This window comes from Catharus ustulatus, chromosome 1, assembly GCF_009819885.2.
Source record: "Catharus ustulatus isolate bCatUst1 chromosome 1, bCatUst1.pri.v2, whole genome shotgun sequence".
Lineage (NCBI taxonomy): Eukaryota > Metazoa > Chordata > Aves > Passeriformes > Turdidae > Catharus > Catharus ustulatus.
The window spans coordinates 134213657-134230669 of record NC_046221.1 but is presented as its reverse complement, the minus strand read 5'-3'; the positions used below and the strand labels follow the sequence as shown (position 1 = coordinate 134230669).

Sequence of the window (17013 nt, the reverse complement as noted above, 5' to 3'; positions counted from 1 at the left end):
TCATTGCAATCCTTTGTGGAGTAGTTAGGGAAGCTGCAAACTCAGCTATCCATTCAAACTGCCACTGGAGGTTATCTACCACATACCAGGGCCAGCAGAACTTGCTTGCTTGCTTGCATTTGCCATCTGCCTCAGTTTGCAATCAGCCAACCTTTCTTAAACTGCTAATGAAAAGTGTTAAAGTGGATCTGGCTGACTTTGCATGGAAATAAATGAGGAAAGTTCACATTGTCTGTTACATCGACTTTGCTGCCAAGGAAACATCTAGCTGAAAGGCAGCATGGGTCCTTGCAGACAATTTTGGCAGCATTTGCACCTACAATTACTGAAAAAAAAACCTGCCTCCTTTTTTTTTTCTTTCTCTTTTTTTTTCTTTTAAAGATGTGGTTGCCTCAAACAACTGTTTATGCAACAATAAAGTCCAGTTTATCTACCAAAATGGATTAATTTAATCAGACCCTCATATTAATGTTTTAGGAGAACAGAGTTTTAATGGGGAAATTTAGCGGAAAAATGTGAAATTTACTTGAAAAATGTTTGTTGAAGTAATTAGTAAGTTGACACAAACAGTGTTGGAGTTTTTGGCTTCATTTTCTCTTATTGTCTTTCTCATTTTCCCCTGAAGTATATGAGAAAAGAGCATTGGGAAGCCATTTTTGTTCAGGCAAATAATTCTAAATGAATCTAAGCATAAAACTTGGACCAGCCTCTTCATGATTTTTTTTATGACCCCACAAACTCATACAAAAAACCCCTAACACTACATATTACAAAAAACAAATAAATACTCCTACCCTGATTTTTCCTCCTTTTAGAAAAAATCTTAGCAGATGTTGAGTACTGAATCTGAGAGAACTTCATATAATTCTTACATGTTTCAGAAAGTTTTAGAGAATGGGGAAAAAATGAAAAAAAAAAATAACACGTCTCACTGCTTTTTGTTCTTATCGTCCATGCATTTTATGTGTTACTGTCAGCCTACGAACAGGCAATATCTCTTTAAAATGTATGATACAAACTAATAGTAGTGCTAATAATAGAGGAACTGACTTATGAGCTATGAGATTTCACCAGAGACTGAATTTCAGGTTCTTGAAAGATTATTTGCTGTGGAGAATTTGTGAAAAGCCGTATCTCAAACATGTTGAATTAAAAAAAAAGAAAAGAGGGAGAGAAAATTCCTTTTATTATTGCAAATAAGTCAAAACAGTTTATAACTAAGAAATCAGCTAATGAATGAATGGCTTGAAATTATTTCTTTTTATTCTGGTCTCCCAGTAGCAGTAATGTAGGAAAGAAGCATTATCTATGAACCTAAAATTCTCCCTGTAGACAGGAAGTGATGTTTCAGTCATTTAAACCAGGCATCAGGCTTAGCATTCCAACTCCCATGTGATCCAGGGTGCCTCATGTCTCTGTTTGTTGCTAGGGCTACTTAATGAAGACTTTTCTTCAAGCCAGCAGATTTAGGAAATACCAAAGATGCACTATAGAATATTATTACTGCATTGCCCTCCCGTTTCTCCTGCCTTTTTAGGTGCAAACAGAATCTGAAAAATCATGTTACCAATTAATATGGATGTTGTCATGGTTTCCTGAGAGAATGAGACCGGAATTTTCCAGTGATTACATATTTAATTACATATTTATTAAGCAGAAATGTATTGGATATTGAAAAATTAGAAAGATGTAGATAATAAAAAAATTTAAGAAAATACTATATCTGAATTTTAAGAGTAGTATATAATTAACTAATGAAGGATTTCCTACAATATTAGCATTCTCAAGTCTAGAGTATAATTTGTGCTTTTCTGACAATTCTTCACTTCTAAATGCCAAAACTATTTGTTCTTGAGGCCAAAATGGTTTTAATCTATATTTAGAATTCTTCCTAACTGTTTGGGTTCCAAAAAGTGATGAACAGGTAACACTAATAGCTGGAAACATATACAGCTGAAACATTAAGTTGTGCAAAAAACTGAAAGCAGTTTGTTTTTTTTTTTTTTTTAAAGGAGGTTAAAAGAGCAACATTTTTTTGTGCAAAATATTTTTGTCTGGTTGTTTTGGGTTTTTTTTAACGTTTAACTCTCTTCTTCAAGTCATTCTATGGTAAGTACTTCCTGGGTTTGTACATATATCACTTAAGTCCGGATCCTGTATTTCTATAATTAATGTTTTGCCAGTGACTTAAAAGAAAAGACCTAAGTCAAAAGCCAGAAGACTTGAGGGGGTGGAATTAATCTGACCATATGTTGGTGTTTAAATCAGAGTTAATCTCATGGAGTCCTTTTAGAGTTATGGGAGAGATATATTGCCTTTCTGGGTAAGGTTTGTTGTATCCTGAAGTAGGTGTCTAAAACTACATGAATCATGTTCTGAAATACCTGTTTCTCATCTCTTGCTGTGAGAGGTACAGGTAGAGACATTTGTGTTACACTGTTGAGTAGCTAGATAACTTCCTCCAGTGATGCTGAATTGTGCCATTTCTGATTTTAGTGATAAGTGACATTTCAGTCTGTAGCGATAAGAACTTCAAAATAGCAACACCAGTTGGGGTCAAAAGAAATCTGTCTCAGCCCCAGAGATGGCTGTTTTGGAGCACTTCAGTACAGCAGTCAGAAAGGGCAGTTGCAGGCATAGGCTGTTCCCTGCCCCTCTTGGTATGGCAAGACAAACACTCGTATTGGTCTGAACACAGTAATTCACAAGTGGGTTGCACCTCTGAAATTTTGAATGCATAGCTGGTAGTATGGTAATGTGTAAACATACTTGTAGCTGCCCATTTCTAAGAATCATACAGAGCACCTTTCTTGTGATGCAGTTTAGAAACTGATGCTATGTTAGGATGTGGAAAAGGGATTACTGAGTATTCAGGATGCTGAAGATCCAGTAGTGACATGGAATTAATGTTGTTAGCTGTGCTCCAGCTAGCGGTGCCGGCAGAAGGAGCAGAAGTAGTAGGGTCTGAGCTTCAGCAAGCAACCAAAGCCACCAAAGTCTGTATATAATCAACAGTCACTCCTTAGCTGTTTTGTTTTTTTTTTTTAATGATCACTTGTGACACTGGCAGGGCTGACCATAGTGGCTTGCAGAAGTGCAGAGATGTGATCCCCACGTTCCTGAGTGTGGCATGCGGCAAAGCACCTGTGGAAAATTATAGCCCCAATGACTCTGTGTTCAGATCTCTGCTTTCCCAGTGGGAGCCCTGGTCTGAGAGCCATCAAACATGAAGCCTCTGGCATTGTCCCTTCTTCCTGCTGAGGCCAAGTGCTATTGCCTCAGGCCGGGGTCCTGCTGAGCTCCTAATTCAGAGAAGGGGTTGACTTCTGCCCTGGCCTACATTCTCATGTACAATCTCTCCTGAACTTTGTCAGGGGCAATGAACTCCTGCCTTCATCTTCCTCTCTAAGCAAATTCTTCCATAGTCTTTCTTCTGCTGGCAGGCGCAGCAGCATGGCTTGGCTGCCTGACCATCTTGTCCTCTCCAACACCCTTTGCTCTGCCCTCTGCAATCATCCTGGAGGCTGCCCCTCCATGGCAGGGGCTCAGTCCTCTCCATGCCAACAAGTGCCAAGAGTCACCGGTGAGAACTGACCAAATTCCCTAAGTTCTAGAGAGCCTTGCAGTGGTGTCTCTAGCCAGAGGAGCATACAGCCGTATGGGAATAGAATCCTAGGATCTTAGCAGCAGATTCTCCAATAGATCACAGCATTTCTTATGAGTAAATTTCAACAGAGTAAGACCTAAGTAGCAGATTTTTCTTTCTGTCACTTTCTCTGTATACACAATCCCCAGTTTGAAGTTGTCTCAATTTAAAATATGGTGCACGCTTGGATCAGGTTTCCCTTTGAAGTCTGCAGACTTCTTAGAAAACTTGTCTTCTTTTCAGATCAGAGAACTTTTAATGATTTTTTTCTTCTAATCACTTTGCCAATTAGGATTCAAAATTCCCACTTCTTTTTATCACCAGTTTAATGAAAAAGACCCAAACTGTGGACACATCCATCTTGACTGTTTTTTTCTTAATGTGAATTAAAAAAAACAAAGTATCAGTGAAGGAAGAATTGTTCATATAAAAAATTTATCTATAAATACAAACGATTGTCACTGTTTTAAAACTCTCAAAGTCCTGTGTCTGTGTGAAGGTAAAATGATATGTTAATAATAATAATCACCTGGTTTTGGTGGTTTAATGTGAGCTAATTTTGAGGATTTTATAATTACTCTCAGTAATTTACTGGTACAGGGTAAAAAAATTATCAAACAAAAAATTAGCCAGCACAAGATTTACATATTAATTCTGTGTGCATTCTATTGTGATTCAGTGGTCTCTAGGACTCTTTCAGATTTCCAAAAGGCGGAGAAATGCTAGAACAGGTTGTCCAGAGGACCTGTGGATGCCCTATCCCTGCTAGTGTTTAAGGCCAGGCTGGATGGGGCTCTGTGATGGTTTAGTGAAAGGTGTCTCTGCCTGTGGGAACCCAGGGTATTCCCCTGGCTTCCCTGGAGCCTGTACAGGGGGCTCAGAAGCCTTGGCAAGGTGCCAAAAATCTCTGTGAGTTCGATCTAAGTCCCTGGGAGAAATTACCATCTTTATATACAGAATTACAGAGTCACAGAAATAAGTAGAGTGTAAATTGATGTGTTAAAAGGTAGAAAAGTAAGGTTTTAAAGATTGTTTACATTAAGGGGTTTTTGGACACAAGATGGAGGATTTGTGGCGTAGTAAGAAATTCTTCTTCTTCTTCATGGCATCCATCTTCTGGGTCGGGATGCCAACTCGGGATTGGTGAAGGGAAAACTGCTCGGTGTAAAGTGGGTATAAAGTATTGGTGATTAATTGTAAATAAAGTAGACGTAAATTAGAGTATAAAAGATAAGTCCTGCCCCGGAGGGCAGGAGAACAGCCTTGGATGAGTTGCAGAGTGGACCGCTGTAAGGTAGACAGAAAATTCCTTAGATAAAGAAGAATAAACGACCTTGGAAACCTCAAAACAACAGCTCTCGAGTCTTCTTTCGTGCCCTGCTGCGCCCTGCCTGCAAAATAAGAACTCTTAGACCACCCTTTACTGTACAGGTAAGCGACCTCAGACCATAAAAGAGGTCGCCGCCTGTCACATCTGCCCATGGCAGGAGGGTTGAAACTGAATGGTCTCCAAGGTCCCTTCCAACCCAAAGCATTCATGCTTCTGTGATTTCTGCCCCATGAAAAATTGCATCTATTGTGAATATTTGCAGTATGACTTTGGCCTTCCTCCTAGCATTTACAAATATTTCTTCATAGGAGGAGACACAGAACATAGGGGTAAATGAGTAAAAACAAAACAAAAGAAGCCACGGTGTTAACAAACCTGCACTTTGAGTGGCTTAGAGACAAACCCCACTTTTTTTTTTTTTTTTTTTTTTTGTCAAAATGAGAGTTCAATTTTAGTACAGCCTCATGCACAAATAAGGTTCTCATGCATTTATTCTCACCAAAGTGCCACTTAGGAGGGGTAGAAAGATATAGAGTAATTTCTCGACTATAAGGCGCACCCTTTTGACTAAAATTTTGATGGAAACCCGGAGGTGTGCCTTATAATCCGGTGCGCCTTATATATGGATGAAGTTTGGAAATTTGCCAACCCGGAAGTGTGAGCCGCAAGCCGTGGGAGGAGCTGGCAGGGCTGAGGCAGCCGGGTGGAGGCAGGGCTGCGGTGCCGCGGCAGCCGAGTGGAGGAGGGGCCATGACCAGCAACCACGCGGGGGGAGCTGGAAAAAAAAAGTGTGCTTTATAGTACGGTGCGCCTTACATATGGGCAAAAGTTCGGAAATTTACCAACACCTGGAAGTGCGCTTTATAATCCGGTGCGCCTTATAGTCATGAAATTACTGTACTTTCCCTTCACCTGAATGACCCACAGGGACCAGACCATGGAGGATAGCTGAGAACAGTGTGATGCATGCTCTTCTCATGTACATACTCAAATCTTCAATCCCAGCATGTGTTCATTTTCAGTGTTTTCAGAAAGCAAGTTTAACTACTTCTTAGCTTATTTTTCCCTCTGAAAAATAAAAGCAAAACTAAAGAAAATAAAGAAAATACAGGAAAGAGTATAAGTAAGGCTATTACAATATTTGCAGCATTTGTAATATGGAGACCTTTTCTAGCAAAATGCAAAATTTCATTAAAATTCAAATTTATTTAAGATAGTTATTGTATAAACACAAGCATGAAAACACCCAAAATACTTTTTTTCATTCTGAATCAATATGGCTTTATTACTAGTAGAATGAAAATGCCATTTGAGAATAATATACAAATTCAGTAGTGGACCAGAGTGATGAAGAAGTTGATCCCAGGAGCTAGAGATTCAACATAAATGTTTAGTTTGCTAGTTTTCCTGTCACAGCAGGGTTTCCTCAAAGCATGAAATAAAGCCATAGGCATTATATTTTCAGAAGGAACACATGCCATCACATTGAAGCAAGCTCTCATGTCTTCTCTACCTCCCCTAGGATCATCTCTAGCTATTTTGCTTGTCTCTCTTTGGGAAAGTTGGTATTTATTCACTAGTCAGAATGGTTTGCAAATTTTTTCGCTACTAGTGATTGAAACTGTAAGAAAAAGTGGAAATATTCTAATATCAGTGCTTTTTACAAAAAGAAATTTAAGAATAACTAAAATAATTAATTCCACCATTTCAAGCAATTTACTAAACATTGTAGAATGTGGTTGGTAACAGATCTAAGATGTAAGTCAGAAATTCTTGTCTTTTGCATGTCTTTGTCTTCTAAAGTACAGGCTGATATGTGTTATGAAAAAAGGTGGGCTCCTGACTTCTAACTTATGCCCAAAATATGCAGAAACAGTAAAGCATTGCCAGGACAGACTCACAGGCTGCTAAATTCAAATGTTCTCATCATATCTCATCAATGATCTGAGTCAACTGAAGACAGCCATGCTCTGTAGTAATGTGCCCTTGTCAAATTTCAAGCAAGCAATTTTAAATTTCACACTAATCTGTTAATCTTTTAAAAATAGAATAGTTTTTTTAAAAATAGACGCATATGGATGTAGGTATTCTAACTTATAGACAGAGTAATTAGTACAGACTTTGTATGTAACAATCTGTCTGTACCCCCGTTCTGTCTGCATATATATATATATATATATACACACACATATGTACACACACACACACACATATATATATATATCGCTAAGCTTACTGGAAGGGAGTTTATTATGAATTTATGTATTAATAGGGTGAAAGAAGACCTTTTTTTGTCACTGTATTTTGTCACAATGAAAAAGCCTAAATATATATTGTTGAAAAATGATTGTTTAAAATACAGTGTGTAAAAATAGATATGCAAAGTTCATATAGAAAGTGGATATGCTCTATATGATACGTTTTCATTTAAAATTACAAAACATTAGTTTTGTTCTTCATTTTTCGAAGGGGTTCCATCCATCTTTTAGCAAAACTCTCTTTCCAAAATAAACACCAGGCTATCAAATTTTAGTGCCAATGGCAGAAGTCTGAGATAATGTCAAGCAATTATATATGATTTCTTAGACTGGAAAATGTAGCACCTTTATTTGGGTAAGAGTATTCCTATGACTTATATTTAGGACCATGTATACTCTCAATATAGCATATATGTACATATATGGTGCTTATGTAAGTGCATACATGTATATGCTCAGTTCTGCTGTGTTGTAATAAGGTCAGAGAGAAAGAATCTTCTTTTACAATTGACTGTTGAAGTAGCATCTTCAAAATTCTGTCCTGTCTGGAAAGGATAGTAATAACAAAGATAATACTTCTTTTTGTATGCTGTGTAGAGTAAAACTCTTACTCTACAGTTTGTAACATTTCACCTGTTTGGATGCATCAGGTAGTACGAATGAACAGGAGAATGAAAATGCAAATTCTGCATACATCGAACAGAAAGTGATGGGTATTTTGTGTGTCTGCAGTACTTCTGATTAATTGTAAGTTTTCCTTTGAGATACTGTCTTGTTAGTAATGGGACTATAAAAGAAGCTTGCGCAGATTTGAATTTCATTTTGATATGAATTTAATTAGAAAACATCTATCTACATCATTAAAAATGAAATAAAATAGTCTTTAGAAGAATGAATGTATGTCTATGTATAAAATAGCTTTGTATTTTTACAGTTTACTTGTAATTTGAAATTCAGTTTCTAAGGTTTCTTTTTTTTTTCCTTGGGATGGAAAAGTCTTCAAAATTGAGGTCACATATTAAGCTATTAAGTTATTGCTTTAATAAATTGAACTCACATGCCATTTAAAATGGAAATTAATATCTTCAGGACTAGGTTTTCTTAATAACTTACCGTGGACAAACATATTAGCTTTGTTTATCTGTAGATGTGAATAATAGTGTATATATTAGCTATAGGGAAAGGCTTCCCCATACAGCATGCTCCACATTGCTGGCTGTTTAATATTTGATATATTAATACATATTTATATTCTGGAGTTTGGGCAGTGCTTGTAAAGTCAGACAGATTTAGTGCCTAAAATAGTTTATAGCCTCAGAGAAAAGTGTCAGTATAAAAATAATAATTTTATCTTAGTTCTTTACACACAGTGTCTTTTTTCTTCCCCTGTGAAATCAAACTTGAGACAAAATAAGAAAAACAATCACAAACTTTTTGAGCTTACAGCCATTTTATTCCAAATTTCCATGCTAATAGGGAACACAAAAAGAGAGACTCACAAGTTTTGAATTTGTGAAATATATTTTCCAATATTTTCCTACTGCTCTGTGGATATGCAACAAGATGTAGCTTAGACTATCACAATGGATATTCACCATTGTATATTTTTCAGTCGCAACTTTGCTTTAAAAATCATCATAGTCATATGCATTTTAACACTGTTAATGATTTAATAAAGTTTGTGATGGTACTTCATTTTTCCATGTGGACTGAAGTATGTCCTACTTGGATCATGTATACTGAAATATAGAATGATTTGGGACTCTCTCCTTCAGTGGTGGCAACTGAAAATGTAAAAGCTCCCCGATATTGATAGGATAACAAAGCTAGCCTGAGCAAATATGAATAGTCACTTATTTTTACACTTCTTGAACTTATTCTGAGTGCTGACCAAGGAATTGAAGGTGGGCTACCATTGACCTTGCAGTCACAAATATGCTTCTGTGCAGCCTTGAGAAAAAGAGCAATACTTACAGAAAGTTGTCCTTCTGCACTCTCAGGAGCTTTCTACAGTAACATTGAGGTACTCAGGGCAAGTCAGCTCCCTAAAGCAAAGAGTCACTGAATAATTGTTGCCTAATTAGAGAAATCTAATCATATGCAAAACAAAAAGGATGGAAACTAAGATAGTAATAAGGCCCTACCTGTACTGGACTCAGACAGCTCATCTTGGGCTGGTTTAAACCTGAGTTTCAATTGCACTCACTAAGTTATTTGGGTCAGTTTAAATTCAGGATGCCCTGGAGACAATCATGACTCTTGATGGAAATTGTTATGAGTAATGGGGCTATTTGGCTACAAGTAGAAAATATGTTCCCTGTTAAATCATTGTCACCCCAGGCAAGAATACTATTCTCCCAGCTCTATCCTGTGACCTTCTCCCTTCCCCTTTATTCATTTGCTCAAGGGCTGCTCTGCCTTTGCCACACTTAATGGCTCCCCTGATGGCTACAAGTTGCATTGCATCAGGTGGAAAGAAAGACTAAATCCAGAGGGGCAGTCAGACACTGAATGTAATGTTTGGGGTTTTTTGGTTGGTTGGTTGGGTTTTGGGTTTTTTGGTTTTTTTGTTTTGTTTGTTTGTTTTGTTTTGTTTTGTTTTTTCTCTTTACATAATCTTCCCTATCCAAAAACAAAGGGGGAAAGAGCCAGCCCCTGCATAATATCTGTTGTCTGACATGGTCCCACTGTCACTTAGTACTACTGTAGAAATGCTCTACTATGTGCTCATTATCTCTGATTCTGGAAGGAAGATATGCCAGTAGCTGAAAGTCGGTTTTATTTATTTCCCTGTTACTGTGTATTTCACGTCTTTTGGATCAACATGGAATAAAATGTAGGAATTGCTGGAAATCCGTAAGGGGACTCAATAAGGACTGAGGACCAAAGGATGTATTGATGCTTCGTGTATTGCAAAACTGGCACAAATGGAAATAGTGGATTCTTCCAAGACTGTGGTTTCTTGAAATTTTAGAAATTATAACTAGTTAACTTCCTAGACTTCCTGCCTCAAACAGTAGAGGTAAAACGTGTAGAAAACTGTTTCATCTACTGATAGTAATGAGACTAACGATAGTGGTAGAATAAATACTCCTAATCCAAAACTATATGAAAATAATTCAATAAATAATGTAACCAACTTGTTAGTGCATTTTTAAATAAAAGACTTAGTTAATATTCTTAATTATGATGTAGAAAGCATGGGCATATAAATTTGTTTTCAGAAGGTCAGAAAAGCAAAAGAAGGTTTCTTCTGAAATATTCAAGTTAATACCTGGGAAAGACATTTTTGCATTCTAATAAACCTAGTTTAGAACTTTCACAAAACTCGGAAAATAATTGAAAAAAAAGTGAGACTTTTCATCATAGTATGAAAGTTGTAGTACATGCTCTTCTGTCTTTCCATCTTAAACCTATGATTATTTAAAATTGCATTAATTATTCCATTATAAGTGCAGATTAAAACCTTTGCAAAGTTCCTTCTGTGCATCACTTCCTATGCTGATGTCAGCTACAGAGGCTGTGGATTATTCATATGAGGTGATGTCAAGATCATCTTTGTCTGCATATAGAAGGCCAGGTTCAGATATCAAGAACATTTGTCACCAGGATAGTCAGATTTATCAAACCTATTGAAACAGCACATTGAGATTCTGCTTTACTATAAAAAGAGCTGTAGCTAAGAAAAATATTGTCATAAAACATTTCATCTGGAAACCACATAATTATAAATGATAGGATAAACTTCTCGTTTCTAAAAGCACATTATGTCACATTAATATTTAAAAGATGTGATTTTTTTTCACAGTTATATTGAATAAAATATCAAGAACATTTAGTTGTCATCTTTTCAAATTAAGAATCAGAAGTTATGAGAAGACTGAACTAAGCGTATAGTTTTACTTGTGTCTGTTTTCATTATTTCATTCAAAAAATTATTTTTCAGACATCAGCATGGCTTCATACATCATGAAGGCATCTAGTGTTTCCTCTTTCATATGTACTTTGGATGAAGTTTATTTTTTTGTGTCAACAAGAGGAAATGCTTGAGAAATTGAAATACTGTCAACTATGTCCTCAAAATTCTGTAATGTATATATGTGTAATTTTGTTGCTGATGCAACATAATATTATTGCTACTGACATTTTAAAAGTACTTCCATATCAAGTTCCAGCAGTGGAAAATAACTGTCTATACCCAAAGAATCTACAGATTATAGCAAAAGAGCTAAGATTGAGCGGTTTTTTTCATATTCACAACTATGACTATTAGGCCAAAGCACAGGTCTTTCAACATTTATACTTCTCACTGCTTACTATAGGTGACATCAGTTTCACATGAGTTCAGCATTTACAAATTAGATGGTCAGGACAAGCTGCTAATCTAAAGTACTTCACTTGTCAGTGGGACAGGATCACACTTCTGGAGGATAGCTCTTCCCATCCCCAGGTGGTGAAATGAGCTGTATTCTAGATGTGACCCTATTCAGACAACTGGAATCTTTCTCATGATCCAAAACACTTTTCCAAAGTCTCATTTTGTGACAGGTTAAGTATGACAGAATCTATATGAAAGACTCACAGAAAGATATGCAGAACAAAATCTTAGATGAGCAAAAATAGACAAAACTTTGAAACTTTTTTTAAGAAAAGATCCCATTGGCTTTGATTTGTGTTTGCTTCAGAAGAGTGCCATAATTCTACTGCCAAATCTTCCAGTTGTATCTAATGCTCTGTAATAAGGAATTTAAAGATACTTTTGAGAAGAGAATGTAACAAAAAAATTAAACTGGTCTATAACATGAGTGCATTGTTTCAGGGTTTTTCTTCAGTCCTGCAGTAATTAGCTCTAATTTTTAAAATTAACTCCAAGCTACAGAAAAAAAAGCTCTAATACTTAAATAAAAAAACTACAGTTATTACAAGGAATTGCACAGTGGAATATATTAGGACATCTATTTTCCTCATTAGGATTTCAGTTACAGTGGTTAAGAAATGGACAACATCTACATATAATCAGCAGGGGTCTGATTACAAGTGTTTGGATGACTAAGTGCTCTGTGGGATTTGTCCTAAATAGGTAATTTTAAGTTTGTGAAGTTTATCAAACAAAACAAAGATATTTTCCTATTGGAACTATGTCTTGATGAAATGAAAGCATTTTTTGTTGGGTTCATGGCAACGTCAAGTCATAAATTGCACAAAAGCCTAGACGTGAGCTATGACACTTGAACCCTATACTTACCATGTTTATCAATTAAAAAGGTTTATGTTTATGATGACTGTAAGAATACCATATATTATAGCATAATTGTTTTCTTGTTAGAGCAAGGAATGAGAAAAACTTCTTTTTCTGCCACGATATCCTTGATATCCTTGCTGAACCATTAATTTCTACTCATTTCTATGTGAAACTCAAATGCAGTGAAAACATCTTGCAAGTACAGAGTCCTCCATGTATTTTTTTTTAACTGGCTTTGTGGATTCAAAAGTCTTTTTCCTTTCCTTCTCTTCACAGGAAACGATCTCTTCCTAGTTGCAGTACATGAACTCGGTCATGCTCTGGGCTTGGAGCACTCCAATGACCCCACTGCAATCATGGCTCCATTTTACCAATATATGGAAACCGACAACTTCAAACTACCTAATGACGATTTACAGGGCATCCAGAAGATATACGGTATGTGTTATATGTGTATGTTATATATGTGTGTGTATGTATGTACAGTAATTTCACGACCATAAGGCGCACAAGACTACAAGGCGCACCTCTGGGAACCGGCAAATTTCACAACTTTGTACATTATATAAGGCACACTGGACTATAAGGCGCACTTTTTTTGTGCAGCGAGGAGTTGCAACAAAATAACGAAATAGTAACAGAATCGCGCAATCTCAGGGTTTACTGGCAGGTGCTCAATTTGCAAACATTTTTCACAGATTGGCGTAGCCTTTAAACACAGCCCCAGGTGCCCTCCCCATGCTGTGAGCCTCAGCGCTCCCGTGCGGCTGCCGGGGCCGGGGCTGGCGGCAGCTCCCTCCCTTCCCATGTGGCTCTTGCCAGCTGTGGCCGCCCACTCTCACCCCCCCGCGCAACTTGGCACTCCTGCGGCACTGCCCCCCCATTGCGGCTCACACTTCCAGGTTGGCAAATTTCGCAACTTTGTCCATTATATAAGGTGCACCGGGCTATAAGGCACAGTTCTGGGTTCGGGGGAAAATTTTAGTCAAAAGAGTCGTAAAATTACTGTATATATGATATACAGCATTCTCATCAGACAGCACAAGCTTTTTGCTTTCGAGTGCCTTAGAGTTCCTCCTGTCCATATCACCTCCCCAAAGAGTTCATTAGTGTGGACTTCCCCAGTTGTTATGGCAGAATGTCTATGTGAGTAAAACATCCAAAGAGTTTGAGGGTGCTCTTGATTTTGTTTCTCACTGTTCACAACTTGTATTCAAATTTGCACTCATCTGGAATAATAATTTTAAATGTTTCAAAAATCCATAAAGAAAATTCATGCAAAATTATTCCAAATGATGAAAATATTAAGAAATGCAGGCCTTTAACTATAATGAAATTATTTACACAGGTGTCCAAGCTCATGTATCTGGATGAATTGATTGCTTCTCAGTATATCAGTTATAATACAGAAAATTTCCCTCAAAATCTGAGGTCCTGAAAACACCCTTTATTATGATAAATATAACAAACTGATCTCAAAATAATGTTATCACCAGTCCCTACAGGGGGTAAAGAAAGAAGTACTTCTTTAGAATATGTCAACTTAGGTTTTTTTATGGCCTGATATAAAATACATGCGATGCAAATAAATTCTGCATTTAACTAGGCAATTGAAATTTTTGTAATAGTCAAAACAATAACGTAATTGTGATTATGGGTTGAATGTAACATTAACTCCCATATTACTATCCCTTAAATTTCCAAAGACATAGTTTTAGTTTTGGTTTTAATGTCTTTGATTCTGTTGGTATATGCTAAATGGTCTCCTTTTTTTCTTTAAAGATATATTTTATTTTTAGGATTGAAAATTCTGTTGTATCTCTGTGTTAATGCTCTATATCCAGTGCATATAGTTTGATATTGCCTTGCTTAATATTCCTTAATCCAATCTGCATTGGATTAAAGTATGTATTTCCTGTGTAAATTTTGTTCTGTTTATATGGAATATTGTTGTTGGGAAAGATGAATCAGGAAAACCTTGTACATATAAATAGCAAAAAACTCTGAGAATGTAGAAAACATAAGCAAGATTAAAATAAAAGCCATCTTTGAGATACCAAACCCTAGTTACTAAATAACTAGAAAACAGTAGGATAGCTGGCTGAAAGTAATCCCCTCTTAATAGAACAATGCCTTCTGCTAGAGAGCACTTCAGAGAAGACCCTGCTAGCTTAGCAAAAAGGGTCCAAATAAAGTGTAACACAGTATAGTCATGTAATGATTCCTATAAGCTGTATGTAAATGCTATAGGATTTGTATCTTGTATGAAATTAATTAGTAGAAATTAGAATATTCAACACAGAAAAAAATTGGTTGTATTGTAACAAGAACTTCGCTCTCTTAGTTCTTGCTTTTACTCTTACTCTGTTTGCTCCTACTCCTCCTCTTAGCTCCTACCTTTTACCTTTTACTTCCCTCTCTTACCACCCGCTTACGCCTTGTTCTATTACTCTTTACTTTCTCACTGCCCTGCTCTGAGCTGCGACTGGCAGCTCCGAGCAGGGCCCTTTCACCCCACCCTTTTACAATAAACCACAAGTTCCAAGACCTAGCTTTAAAAATCTCTGTGTTTGTCCCAACCGTCCAACCTGCCGTCTACAGTCTCATACAATCCCCTACAGGCCATTCCTTCTTTATCTTTCCTACCCAAAAGGACAACTATGATCATGTAGAATTACTGTACTGCTAACTAGAAATCTGCAGACTCCATGGTCTAATACTAACAAGAATTTTGAAATATCATATTCACAAGCACAGATATATATTTTTGTAAAACATAAATAGCGATTTCAGAATGATTGGCTAATCAAGTTATTTTGGTTGGGTTTTTTTCCTGTGTGATTAGGTGGAAGGAGGGTTATTTCTCATAACCTCATAAGTTGGTAGTCTAGACTTAAGGGCTAGACAAGAATACTTTGCTGAAAACTAGTTGCTAAGCTCGAACAGCTGTGGGCTATACATTAGGAGAAATGTGTTACCCCTGGGAAGTAATATCTGACATCACCACCAAATGGCATAAAAAAACTTTGATTTGGGGTTAAAAACTTTCCAACACGAGCTACTGCAAACTGATTCCTTTACTCCCTTTAAAATCAAGATGTCATCTGGAATCATATGCCTCAATAAAAATGTCACACCTATTAAAATAATTACTTTGGTCTGCAGTATTCCTTGAAATACTGTTATTAACTGTAAATTATAAATGTCACAAGTCTTAAAATTGTGAATGAAATAAATGTGCTATCAAATTGCATGACAACCATTTGGCAAGTTTAAGATTTCCTTACATAATCCATCTTTTTCTTTATAAAGTATGTGTTTTTCTGTAAAGTTCTCAGAAATTAAAATGTCATTTGTGCAGTTTTAGAGTTGTCTTACTATTCAAAAGTGTTTCTGAAGGTGATCATGCAAACTATTTATCTTTTAAAGACAAAGTGAATGTCTAGTTAAAAGATTTGGAGAGAGGCGTAAATAGAATGAGAAAAAATTAAAACATTCATCTTGTTTCCAGACGTCTTACTGATCCAAGTGAAGAATCTTATATTTTTTTCTATGAAAAATAAATGTTGCTGATATGTGTAGAATGGGGAAGGCATTTTCAGTACGCTCATTTCAAGTCATTCAGTATGGCATTGGGGTTATGATCAGTGTCTTTATGGCATGGCCTGATAACTTGCAGGTACAGAAATTATGAGTGGGGTGGTAATTTCATAAAGCTCTCTATATTTTGGCAAATAATATATTTGAATTAAGAAAAATGTTTTAACACTACTCTACAGCGTTTTAATTTTTCACTTGAAGAAAATATGTGAATCATGTCAGGGAATTATGGGGTATGTGTGTTATATAAATGCCTAGGATTTAAGGTCCAGTTTTAGGCACTCCTGTACATACCAAAGGCCATTGGAAAAAGCTGGGAATGTCCTTTCTTTAATGAGTATGACGCTACTTGATCTAAAAATCTGGCCACTAGGAAGCAGCAGGTATGCAACATATATGCCTGTGTGAACTGATGATTATAGATTAAAAATATAGGTTGAAAATCTATTGACGATTGATGTTCTTATAAGGAGCAAGATTTTTTTCCATTTATTTGTATGAGAGAAAATGATGCTGTTATAAGAGCTCTTACTCAGTTGGCAAATAATTTGCTTTGAACTACTTTTCATCTGAAGTGATGGTAGCCTAAGCATCCTTTGAAGGTTTTATTGGACTGTTGTTCCAAAAAGGAAGATTTTGGATAATGAAAACTGATTATTTTCCTTGGTTTTGGTAGTCATTCTTTATACCCTTTATAACCAGTGCCTGGTTGGTAACTGGAACAGGCACCCCGAGGAAGTGGTCACAGCACCAGCTTGACAGAGTTCAAGAAGCATTTGCGCAATGCTCTCGGGCATGTGGTGTGACTCTTGGGGTTTCCCAGGGAGGGCCAAGAGCTGGACTCAGTGTTTCTAATGGGTCCTTTCCAACTCAGCATATTCTGTGATTCAATGATTTAATAACATCAGAAAGGTATGCTAGGTCACTTTTTCATTCC

At 36.6% G+C, this 17013-nt stretch overlaps 1 protein-coding gene across 3 annotated transcripts in view; it reads left to right on the top strand.

Annotated features, from left to right (window-relative positions):
• MMP16 (matrix metallopeptidase 16) overlaps positions 1–17013 on the top strand; it is a 181116-nt gene that overhangs the window by 113039 nt on the left and 51064 nt on the right. For all 3 annotated transcript variants that reach the window (XM_033065315.1, XM_033065324.1, XM_033065329.1), the window contains one exon: positions 12753–12914. In XM_033065315.1, the coding sequence (XP_032921206.1) occupies positions 12753–12914 (162 nt within the window). The remainder of the gene's footprint in view (positions 1–12752; positions 12915–17013) is intronic.